The following is a 12,098-nucleotide window of genomic DNA, read 5'->3' as shown; positions in this document are numbered from 1 at the left end:
GTTTATCTCTTTATAGGTTGCTTAGCCAAACCATGAAGGATCACCTAGTAAGAGTAGCAAATGAAGCTGAATTTATCCTGAGCAGGCAGCGAGCAGAGGATATTCACAGACATGCGGAATTTGAGGTAGGTTAAACCTAGGAGTGGTGTGAGGAAGGTGCCATTTTAAAATGTTAGTCATGGGAAACTGTGTAGGTAAAATGGCAGCATGGTCGTAGCAAACATGTATTATCAAAAAATTAAAAATAAATTTGTGAGAGAATCATGGGCATTCTAGGCAGATAGTGCAAGACTCTGTAGCCTTGACTTTGATAGTTTTCCAATAAAGTAAAATAGTGAAGGATTTTTGCCCTCTCTAGGCAAGACAGAGCTAGTTAACTGGAAATGAAACCCCTATGGTAGATAAGATCCTTTAGGTTTCTAGAGAGAAGCTGAACAAGCGGCATAAAGTTTCTTTAACCTTGAGGTGGTAGCTGAGGAACTGAGGGAGAATACAGCTTTCTTCTTGGATCCTCACGGGGGGACCAAGTGAAAGACCCATCCTGGGCCAGTGCTTGTCTCAGCAGTTGCTTCTGAACATGTGTAACAAACGTGAATTCATAGAGGAAATTAATGGTGTTATAGCTGTATAAATTATAAAAATTCACACTGAAGGTGAACTAGAAGCATTTGACAGGACCATTTGTTAAAAATTTGGAAAAAAAATTAAAAAGCACCATGTGGGTTCTTTCTAACATATTAACAGTGGATAATTCAAATGTTGCTGATATTTCTCTGGTACATTAAAAATGATGAAAACCTCTCCCAGTTCATTTTATACACCCTTCATAGTATGAAAAAAGATACTGGAAAAATAAAACTGTAGAAGACAAATTTCAGTTAACAATATAGGCACAAAATTCTAACTAAAACTTTAACCAACATAATCCAACAATGTAATGAAAGAACTATACAATTGGCTCTTGAACAACAGAGGTTTAAACTGTGGGGGTCCACTTATCAGCCAATATTTTTTGATAGTAAATACTATAGTACCACAGAGTCTGCGGTTGGTCGAAATTACAGATGTGGAGGAACCTTGGACATGGAAGGCCGACTGTAAATTATATGTGTATTAACCTCCGTGTTTTTCAAGGGTTAGCTGTATAGTGTGACTGCTTATAATTTATTTATGGATGCTAAAGATTTGATATTAAGATATCTACCTATAAAATAAATTATATCACCAAATTAAAAATAGGAAAATCATGTGAAGATATCAATAAATGTAGAAAAAAGCATATTACAAATTTTAGTATCCAGCCCTAATGAAACTGAGAAAGAAAATGTATATCAGAAAACAATCTAAATATGATAATGACTATTTACTAAATATTATTTAAAATGTTTAAAGCCGTTTCTATTAAAATCAGGAGAAAAGAGTGATTGATATCTTCTATTAACATTAACAAAATTTTTTAATGTTTTTGCAAGTGCAAGATATTGTTAATATAATTGGTAGATAAAGGAGATGTAATATTACTTTCAGATTGCTCATGCTATGATCTAGGAAAATCTAAGAGATTCTTGAACATTGTTCTACCAGAATTAATAGGGACTTTAGTAAGATTATTGGATATAAGATAAGTATGCAGACAAATTAATAGATTATCTTTTGAGTAGCAAGCAGTAGCCAGCTAAGAATGGAAATCAGAAATGTATACATTTAGGACAAAAGTACTATTTTGGGTTGAATTCTCTAAGAAATGTACAGACACTATTTGTAACAAAAGTATGAAATCTCATTAATACAATGCAAAATATAACCTGCGGGAGAATCATTCCATGCTGGGTAGTGTATCTTGCTCTGTGTATGTAAGAGAGAGAGACAGCAACAGAGACATAGAATCCTTCTTTTATTTTGAAATAATTTGAGACTTATAGGAGAGTTATGAGTAGTACAAGAACTACTCTTCAACATTCTCCTAGATTCTGTAATTGTTAAAAGTTTAACACATTTGCTTCTCTCCTCTTTTTCTTTGTTTTTCTGAATTTGAGAGTAAGTTGAAGCCATGATACCCTTTTACCCCTAATTACTTCAGTGAGAATTTCCTGTGCCCATTCTCTGTTTTAACCTTGTACAGTTATCAAATCAGAAAATTAACACTGGTACAATGCTATTATTTAAATATAGACTTTATTCATATTTTTCCAAATGTCTTCATAAAGTTCTTTATAGTCAAAAAGAGAAAATATTACTGCCCCAAAAGATGTCAGTTTTTCTCAAATTAATATGTAAATTCAATACAGTAACATAAGCATATCGTTCCATTAGAATAACAGTGGAGTATTTGAAATTTAAATATACCTTTAAAAATATCTAAATATCAAAATCTTCCACAAAATATATTTGGATATGCAAATATCCAGTTAATGTGGGAAAAGAAGTGCATTAGTGTAGCCCTAAGATTTATGAAAGAAGAATATTGAGGATGTACTTGATTTCCCAGATAAATAATACTAATTTAAACAATACTATGAAGACAATATATATTAAAAAATCTTCCAGTTGGAGTAAGGATATAGGATGAAAGATGACATAGTAAGTATTTTAGAAACAGATTTGGAAAACTATAAAAGTGGCACTGAGGCATATGGGAGAATTTTTAAACTAAGACAGGCCACTTAGAAAGTATAAAAAGTAAACGTCTGTTACTACATATAATATTAAGCTGAGGAAACATACCATCAACAACATGGAAAGACATAATGGAACATGGAAAGACTGATAAATTAGTATGTTTACTATATTAATAATTCTCATGAAATAAGTGAAAAGTTGACCCAACAGGCAAATATTCAGAGGACAGGAATAGGGATTTCACAGAAGAATATAAGTTACCAGTAACATTTGAATGGTACTCAAATGATTGAATATTTACACAAATATTTAGGGAAATGTAAATTAGAGAAATCATGATATAACTTCTCTGTTCTCAGGTTGAGAGAAAGAAAGAGTGATAGCTAGTACTGTTGAAGGAGATAGGGGAGATGAGATGGCCAATGGTATTCTCATATTTTTAGTGGAAATGTACATTTTTGTGTATGGGAAGGCAATATGTTCATATGTATTTTAATAATAATTATATAGGCATATATACACACACCCATTTACTCAATAACCCTATTCTGTGAATATATCTTTAAGAAAAAAGTAATAGTATATAAGCATAGATATGTAAACCTGCTTATTGCAGTGTTGTATGTAAATTTAAGAAAATAAAAACAACAATTGAAAAACAAGGAAATGTTTCTTTAACAAAAGAACCATCATTTTCTCAATGAACAGGATGTTAGTAAATTATCAAAAAATGCAGAGGTTGATGGCTTGATTTTTTTTTAATAAGAGCTTTATTCATATCTTTGTTTTTTAAATTGTATACTTTAATCCACAACCTGCTATGAAAGTTGAAGATATTAGTCCTCTCATAATTCTTTTTCATTTTTTTCTCTTCAACTTCTAATTTTTAAAGTTATATTTTATTTTTCATATTGTCTAAATATGTAACACTCATTTATTTTAACCACAATTCTGATAGTTACTTGAGTGTTTGTAATATATTTAAGTGAATTCATTACCCCACCCCCTCTTTTATTAGTCATAATAATTTCTTAATTTCCCCCAGGTTCTTTCTTTGGACTCAATTCTTTTTTTTTCCCCCAGAAAGAAAAGTAGGAGAAACATTTATTTTACCATTTATTATGCTCTGTTTAAATTTGACTGAAAAAAATATACATATAGAAATGTGCACATATCAGTAGTGTGCAGTTCAATGAATTTTCACAAACTGACCACACCTGGGTAATCAGTCCTCAGATTAAGAAATAAAATATTACCAGCAATTTAGAGCCCCCTTCTAGTCTATAACCTTTTAAGGACCACTACTATCCTGTCTTCCAACACTATAAATGAATTTGTATTTTATATAAATGTAATAATACAATATATATTCTTTTGTGCCATCATTTTTTCACTCAGCATTGAGTTTTATGTTATTATGTTTTGCTATTAGATTGTTCCCTCTTATTCCTATAGTATTCCACTGTGTGAATATTGACTCAATTCTTAATTGGCTAGGTTTCATCTCCTCCCCTCCCCCTAACAAAGGGTTCATGTGTGCTGTAAATTTAAAATTCTTTCATGTTTAAGAATATTTGCCAGCTGTCATTATATCTGAATGACATCCTGATGGACTGAATATTCTTGGCTAACCCTTGCATTCCTTTAGAACTTTATAGACATTGCTTCATTGTATTTTGGCTTTGAATGTTGCTTTCAGAGATGTTTGAGGCCAGCCTGATATTTTCCCTTAGTTGATGATTTGCTTGTTTTCTGTCTGAGATCTGTTTGTCCATGGAGTTGATTTCTTAACAGGAATATGACTTAGTATTGAGCATTATTTATCAAAAGTTCCTGGAGCATAGTTTTTTTGTTATAATCTGCAAATTCAGATTTTTCCTTCAGTTCTTAGTAATTTCTATAAATTAAAATGTGAACTGTCTTTTGCATTTTATTTTCTTTTTCTTTACTTAGTGATGCATAAATCTATGTTAGATATGTCTGTCTTTCATATCTATTAGTTATTTCTTAATTGCTTTACTTTCTTTGATCTCCAGCCATGAGTAAGTTTTTAATGTTTTATTTTCTCTGTTAGTGGTTTGCCTATAATGATTGTTTTGTTCTTCATTTTGTTTATTTAGATCTTCAGCCTCTCTACCTTTTTCTCTTATTTTGACTTTTATTTTTTTTGTTTTTTTTTTTTTGAGTTATATTTTTATGCTGTTTTTTAGAAGAAAATAATCATGAGGAATTTCCTTTCATTTTTTGTTATATATTCTTTGTCTTTTGTATAGAATCTTCCAGGTTTATTTAAATATTTTATTTGTTTTTTATTTATTAATTGATTGGCAATTTATGTTTACATAACTATGGTTTGGCTTAGACAGACAGAATATCTTAGTGACTCCTTCCCTTCTCACTGTCTATAAAGCTAATTTTTTCTGTTACTGAGCTACACTTTGATGTTTGAAATTTGATTTTTGCCCAGTTTTGTTTGCCTATCATGAAGAGAGGGAGAGAGATCTTCGACATAGGTGAGGAGGCCTTCGTAGCACACCTAAGTCTTGCTTTCTCTTACAAGATTTCGTTAAATATTTTCTACCAAGTTCATTCCATCTTATTAGAAACTATGGACAATTCTCATCAGGGAAAAATGTGCTTAGGCTGTGAATCATTATCCGTCATTTCAGAGAGTACTCTGGAGTCTACTTCTGCCCTGGGAAGTCAGCCCTATTTTTCACTTCCTTGTTTCACCAGTTTTTGCACTGTAGGTTTTTCTAGCATCTTCAATAAGAGGAAACAAGAGATAACAATAGCTACTCGGTTTGTGTCTCTCCATATATGAAGGCATTAAGAAAAATTATTAGAATGTTGTTAGTTTACCAACATTGCTTCGGGGACATGGTTAGGAACTGAGCTTACTGCAACCTTAGTTCTAATTCCAGTATGTTTTAATTTCCCCAAGGTAACAAATTTTTTAATGTTTGGTAGTTTATGTTATGTTTCTTTTATTTTGGTTATTTTTGTTCGGTTTTTTTGGTTGTTCAATATTTTTGTTTTTGCTAATTTTTTTAGGATTTGAAGGAAGAAAAAACTTTTAAAATTGCCATTTCAGCCTAATATCCTAACCTGGAACCTATTCCTTAGTGTCCTTTCTAATTGGTTATGGAGAAGTTCCTTTGTAACTCTGGGTTGAGATTGCAGTTCATTCTTTTAAGTTTTAGTGATCATGGTGCTGGTGATATATGTGTTCTTATGTGAATGAATGTGAGAGATTGAGGAAGGAGAAAACATGTGGAATTGAAAAGAGGAAAAATACTTCTAAGACACTGTGCAATACAAGAAATTAAATTGATCTGACCCAAATGGTACATACATTTGCAATTTAGATGAGGGATAATAGTGACAATTGTAGCTTATATTTCATGAGTCCTTATGTTGGGTCAGGAACTGTCATGGGTGCTTTGTAAGTTTTAACTAATTTAATTCTTACAATAAACCTCTGAAGTAGTACTGTTATTATCTCTCATTTTATAAATGAGAAAACAGCATAAAGAGGAAATGACCCAGAATTAGAACTGGAATCCAGATCTAGGCAGTTTATCTCTTAATCACTAATCTGTGTATTTGTTTCACATTTTATTAGATTTCCATAGAATGTGTGAATAGGATTTAATCCTGGCACATACAACAGCTGTATTCTAAGCTAATTTAATTTTATGCTTTTGACTACAGTTTTTCATTTTAATGTTTATAATCTTGCCATGAGATTTATAGTATTTATACTAGTATTCTAAAGCATGATTATAAAATATCTAAATAAAAACAAATATTTACGAACCAATTTTATTGTTACTTGAATTTTTAGTGGAGGAAATGTGTTTGACTGTTTCACATGAGAGTCAATTTTAAGAGAGCAAACATATTTTTAATATTTTCTAGTCTTTTATTTTCATAGAAATAGAATTCCCTTTATTTATACCACAGAACCCCAATTGATTGAGGCATGTTCATGTTTAGTATATTTCTAACTACATTGGTCTTAAATCTTAAATAATACTCTACAAGATGAAACATATTTTTTCCTAGACAGCTTATATTCTAAAGGTTATCTATATTCAGCCTTGAATTCATGTTGTGCATTCTTAAATAATACATTTGAACTTTAGCTACTGCTAGTTACTTCCTCCTACAAAAAAGAGATGTTGTCATGTATTTAATATACCATTTGTGGTTGTAAAGTAGATGACTTGTTTCATTTATTATCAAGGGATTGATGACAGTGTAGATCTGAAATGCACATCTCTTTAGTTCATTACATGATTATCACTGGAGTGGGATATCCTTGACATCTTCTGCTTTTGATTTATGTAGATGTTCCTTGAATGTCATGACATCATTGATTGGGTGCACATCTTAACTTTATTATTTAATCTTACAGCTGTAAACAGAATGTTTATTAAAAAACTATGTTGTGCAAAACATTGTACCCTGTCTTGTAAGTGTAGTGTATGTGTGGGTGTACACAATTCATGACAATCTTTTGTTAAAAAGTTGTCTATCAAAGTTTAGTTTATTTAAACTGATGTGTTATATCTGTAAAACATGTGATCAAGATTATCATTTAATAGCTTTATTTTTAGGAATCTGTGTAAGTTAAAGTCCATTTCATTAAGAATGTCTCAATGCCCTTTTGTCTGACGTTGCTTTGAATTTCATCTATTATACAGTAGAACTCAATTCTTATTAGCTTCAATGGAATGGTAAAGTAGGTGGCCAGTCAGCTTAGTTGAAGTAATAAAAACAGTCTTTTTTATGAAATAAAAGGGCATGAAAGCACTTGATTAATTATTAATATAGCAATCTATATGTTTTTCTTTTAGTTGAAGGATTTCAAATATTTTTTCATATTAGCAAACAAAATATTTTTCAGTAAAGTAGGGAATTTTTTTTGCCATTTAAGTACTTTTGCATTTTTTTAATATATTTTATTTATTTTTGGCTGCATTGGGTCTTCGTTGCTGCACATGGGCTTTCTCTAGTTGCGGCGAGCGGTGGCTACTCTTTGTTGTGGTGTGCGGGCTTCTCATTGCAGTGGCTTCTCTTGTTGCAGAATTGGGATCTAGGCACGCAGGCTTCAGTAGTTGTGGCTCACGGGCTCTAGAGCGCAGGCTCAGTAGTTGTGGCGCATGGGATTAATTGCTCCGCGGCATGTGGGATCTTCCCGGACCAGGGATTGAACCCGTATCCCCTGCATTGGCAGGCGGATTCTTAACCACTGTGCACCAGGGAAGTCCCACTTTTGCATTTTTTAATATTAGTGAACACTTCTATGACAGCACTTATTTATGTAGGCTGTTAACAAGCAAAAAAAATTCTTTATATCAATTCTTTGATGTAAATATTGTTATTATCACTATCTTGGTTTTATAGGTAAGGAAACGTGAAGCACAGAGAGGTTAAATGATGTGTTCTAGGTCTTATAGCTAATATATGGTGAAGCTAGGATTCAAACCCAAGTCAAGTAGTCTGATACAAAGTTAGAACCAACTAACTTTTTTTTTTTTTACATCTTTATTGGAGTATAATTGCTTTACAATGTTGTGTTAGTTTCTGCTGTACAACAAAGTGAATCAGCTATATGTATACATATATCCCCATATCCCCTCCCTCTAGAGCCTCCCTCCCACCCTCCCTATCCCACCCCTCTGGGTCATCACAAAGCATCGAGCTGATCTCCCTGTGTTACGCAGCAGCTTCCCACTAGCTATTCATTTTACATTTGGAAGTGTATATATGTCAGTGCTACTCCCTCACTTCGTCCCAGCGTTCCCTCCCTGCTCTGTGTCCTCAAGTACCTTCTCTATGTCTGTGTCTTTATTCCTGCCCTGCCGCTAGGTTCATGAGTACCGTTTTTATAGATTCCCTATATATGCGTTAGCATACGGTATTTGTTTTTCTCTTTCTGACTTACTTCACTCTGTATGACAGAATCTAAGTCCATCCACCTCATTACAAATAACTCAATTTCGTTCCTTTTTATGGCTGAGTAATATTCCATTGTGTATATGTGCCACATCTTCTTTATCCATTCATGTGTCGATGGACGTTTAGGTTGCTTCCATCTCCTGGCTATTATAAATAGTGCTGAAATGAACACTGTGGTACATGTACCTTTTTGAATTATGGTTTTCTCAGGGTATATGCCCAGAAGTGGGATTGCTGGGTCGTATGGTAGCTCTATTTTTAGGTTTTTAAGGAACCTCCATACTGTTCTCCATAGTGGCTGTATCAATTTACATTCCCACCGACAGTACAGGAGTGTTCCCTTTTCTCCACACCCTCTCTAGCATTTATTGTTTCTAGATTTTTTGATGATGGCCATTCAGACCGGTGTCAGGGGACAACCTCATTGTGGTTTTGATTTGCATCTCTCTAATGATTAGTGATGTTGAGCATCTTTTCATGTGTTTGTTAGCAATCTGTACGTCTTCTTTGGAGAAATGTCTATTTAGGTCTTCTGCCCAATTCTGGTTTTGGTTGTTTGTTTTTTTGATATTGAGCTGCTTGTATATTTTGGAGGTTAATCCTTTGTCAGTTGCTTCATTTGCAAACATTTTCTCCCATTCTGAAGGTTGTCTTTTTGTCTTGTTTATGGTTTCCTTTGCTGTGCAAAAGCTTTTAAGTTTCATTCGGTCCCATTTGTTTGTTTTTATTTCCATTTCTCTAGGAGGTGGGTCAAAAAGGATCTTGCTGTGATTTATGTCATAGAGTGTTCTGCCTATGTTTTCCTCTAAGAATTTTATAGTGTCTGGCCTTACATTTAGGTCTTTAATCCATTTTGAGTTTATTTTTCTGTATGGTGTTAGGAAGTTTTCTACTTTCATTCTTTTACCTGTAGCTGTCCAGTTTTCCCAGCACCACTTACTGAAGAGGCTGTCTTTTCTCCATTGTATATTCTTGCCTCCTTTGTCAAAGATAAGGTGACCGTATGTGCGTGGGTTTATCTCTGGGCTTTCTATCCTGTTCCATTGATCACTATTTCTGTTTTTGTGCCAGTACCATACTCTCTTGATTATTGTAGTTTTGTAGTATAGTCTGAAGTCAGGGAGCCTGATTCTTCCAGCTCTGTTTTTCTTTATCAAGATTGCTTTGGCTATTCGGGGTCTTTTGTGTTTCCATACAAACTGTAAAATTTCTTGTTCTAGTTCTGTGAAAAATGCCTTTGGTAATTTGATAGGGATTGCATTGAATCTGTAGATTGCTTTGGGTAGTATAGTCATTTTCACAATGTTGATTCTTCCAATCCAAGAACATGGTGTATCTCTCCATCTGTTTGTATCATTTTTGATTTCTTTCATCAGTGTTTTATGGTTTTCTGCATGCAGGTCTCTTGCCTCCTTAGGTAGGTTTATTCCTAGGTATTTTATTCTTTTGGTTGCAATGGTGAATGGGAGTGTTTCCTTAATTTCTCTTTCTCATCTTTCGTTGTTAGTGTATAGGAATGCAAGAGATTTCTGTGCATTACTTTTGTATCCTGCTGCTTTACCAAATTCATTGATTAGCTCTAGTAGTTTTTGGGTAGCATCTTTAGGATTTTCTTTGTGTAGTATCATGTCATCTGCAAACAGTGACTATTTTACTTCTTCTTTTCCAATTTGTATTCCTTTTATTTCTTTTTCTTCTCTGATTGCTGTGGCTGAAACTTCCAAAACTGTGTTGAATATTAGTGGTGAGAGTGGGCACCCTTGTCTTGTTCCTGATCTTAGAGGAAATGGTTTCATTTTTTTCACCATTGAGACTGATGTTGGCTGTGGGTTTGTCATATATGGCTTTTATTATGTTGAGGTAGGTTCCCTGTATGCCCACTTTCTGGAGAGTTTTTATCATAAATGGGTGTTGAATTTTGTCAAAACTTTTTTCTGCATCTATTGAGATGATAACATGGTTTTTATTCTTCAATTTGTTAATATGGTGTATTACATTGATTGATTTGCATATATTGATGAATCCTTGCAGTCCTGCAATAAACCCCACTTGATCATGTTGTATGATCCTTTTAATGTGCTGTTGGATTCTGTTTGCTAGTATTTTGTTGTGTATTTTTGCATCTATGTTCATCTGTGATATTGGCCTGTAGTTTTCCTTTTTTGTGACATCTTTATCTGGTTTTGGTATCAGGGTGATGGTGGTGTTGTAGAATGAGTTTGGGAGTGTTCCTCCATCTGTTATATTTTGGAAGAGTTTGAGAAGGATAGGTGTTAGCTCTTCTGTAAGTGTTTGAGAGAATTCATCTCTGAATCCATCTGGTCCTGGGCTTTTGTTTGTTGGAAGATTTTTAATCACAGTTTCAATTTCAGTGCTTGTTTTGGTCTGTTCATATTTTGTATTTCTTCCTGGTTCAGTCTTGGATGGTTATACTTTTCTAAGAATTTGTCCTTTCCAGGTTGTCCATTTTATTGGCATATAGTTGCTTGTAGTAGTCTCTCATGATCCTTTGTATTTCTGCGGTGTCAGTTGTTACTTCTCCTTTTTCATTTCTAATTCTGTTGATTTGAATCTTCTCCCTTTTTTTTCTGATGGGTCTGGCTCATGGTGTATCAATTTTGTTTGTCTTCTCAAAGAACCAGGTTTTAGTTTTATTGATCTTTGCTATAGTTTCCTTCATTTCTTTTTCATTTATTTTTGATCTGATCTTTATGAGTTGTTTCCTTCTGCTAACTTCGTGGGTTTTTTTGTTCTTCTTTCTCTAATTGCTTTAAGTGTAAGGTTAGGTTGTTTATTTGAGGTTTTTCTTGTTTCTTGAGGTGGAATTGTATAGCTATAAACTTCCCTCTTAGAACTGCTTTTGCTGCATACCATAGGTTTTGGGTTATCATGTTTTCATTGTCATTTGGTTCTAGGTATTTTTTTATTTCCTCTTTGATTTCTTCAGTGATCTCTTGGTTGTTTAGTAGAGTATTGTTTAGCCTCCATGTGTTTGTATTTTTTATAGTTTTTTTCCTGTAATGGATATCTAGCCTCCTAGCTTGTGGTCAGAAAAGATGCTTGAGATGATTTCAACTTTCTTAAATTTACTGAGGCTTGATTTGTGACCCAAATGTGATCTATCCTGCAGCATGTTCTGTGTGCACTTGAGAAGAAAGTGTATACTGTTGTTTTTGGATGGAATGTCCTATAAATATCAATTAAGTCTATCTGGTCTAATGTGTCAGTTAAATCTTGTGTTTCTTTATTTATTTTCTGTTTGGATGATATGTCCATTGGTATAAATGTGGTGTTTAAGTCCCCTCCTACCATTGTATTACTGTCGATTTCCCCTTTTATGGCTGTTAGCATTTGCCTTATGTATTGAGGTGCTCCTGTGCCACCTAACCTTGTTTTGTTAGGCCATTTGTATACTAAGTGGTGTAACACACATTTTCTCTTTTCAACATCACAACAGATCTGTGAAAGTATGAAAGATAGATTGAGAGAATATGATTTAGCCTTGGTCACAT

At 33.4% G+C, this 12,098-nt stretch overlaps 1 protein-coding gene across 4 annotated transcripts in view; it reads left to right on the top strand.

The window, feature by feature from the left end:
* LRBA (LPS responsive beige-like anchor protein) overlaps positions 1-12,098 on the top strand; it is a 736,878-nt gene that overhangs the window by 276,643 nt on the left and 448,137 nt on the right. For all 4 annotated transcript variants that reach the window (XM_082463287.1, XM_082463288.1, XM_082463286.1 and 1 more), the window contains exon 36: positions 17-125. In XM_082463287.1, coding sequence (XP_082319413.1) covers positions 17-125 — 109 coding nt within the window. The remainder of the gene's footprint in view (positions 1-16; positions 126-12,098) is intronic.

This window comes from Balaenoptera physalus (genome assembly GCF_965194825.1).
Source record: "Balaenoptera physalus genome assembly, chromosome: 5".
NCBI classification, from domain to species: domain Eukaryota; kingdom Metazoa; phylum Chordata; class Mammalia; order Artiodactyla; family Balaenopteridae; genus Balaenoptera; species Balaenoptera physalus.
Note: the sequence above shows the minus strand (reverse complement) of the source record. Positions and strands in the feature narration are given on the sequence as shown.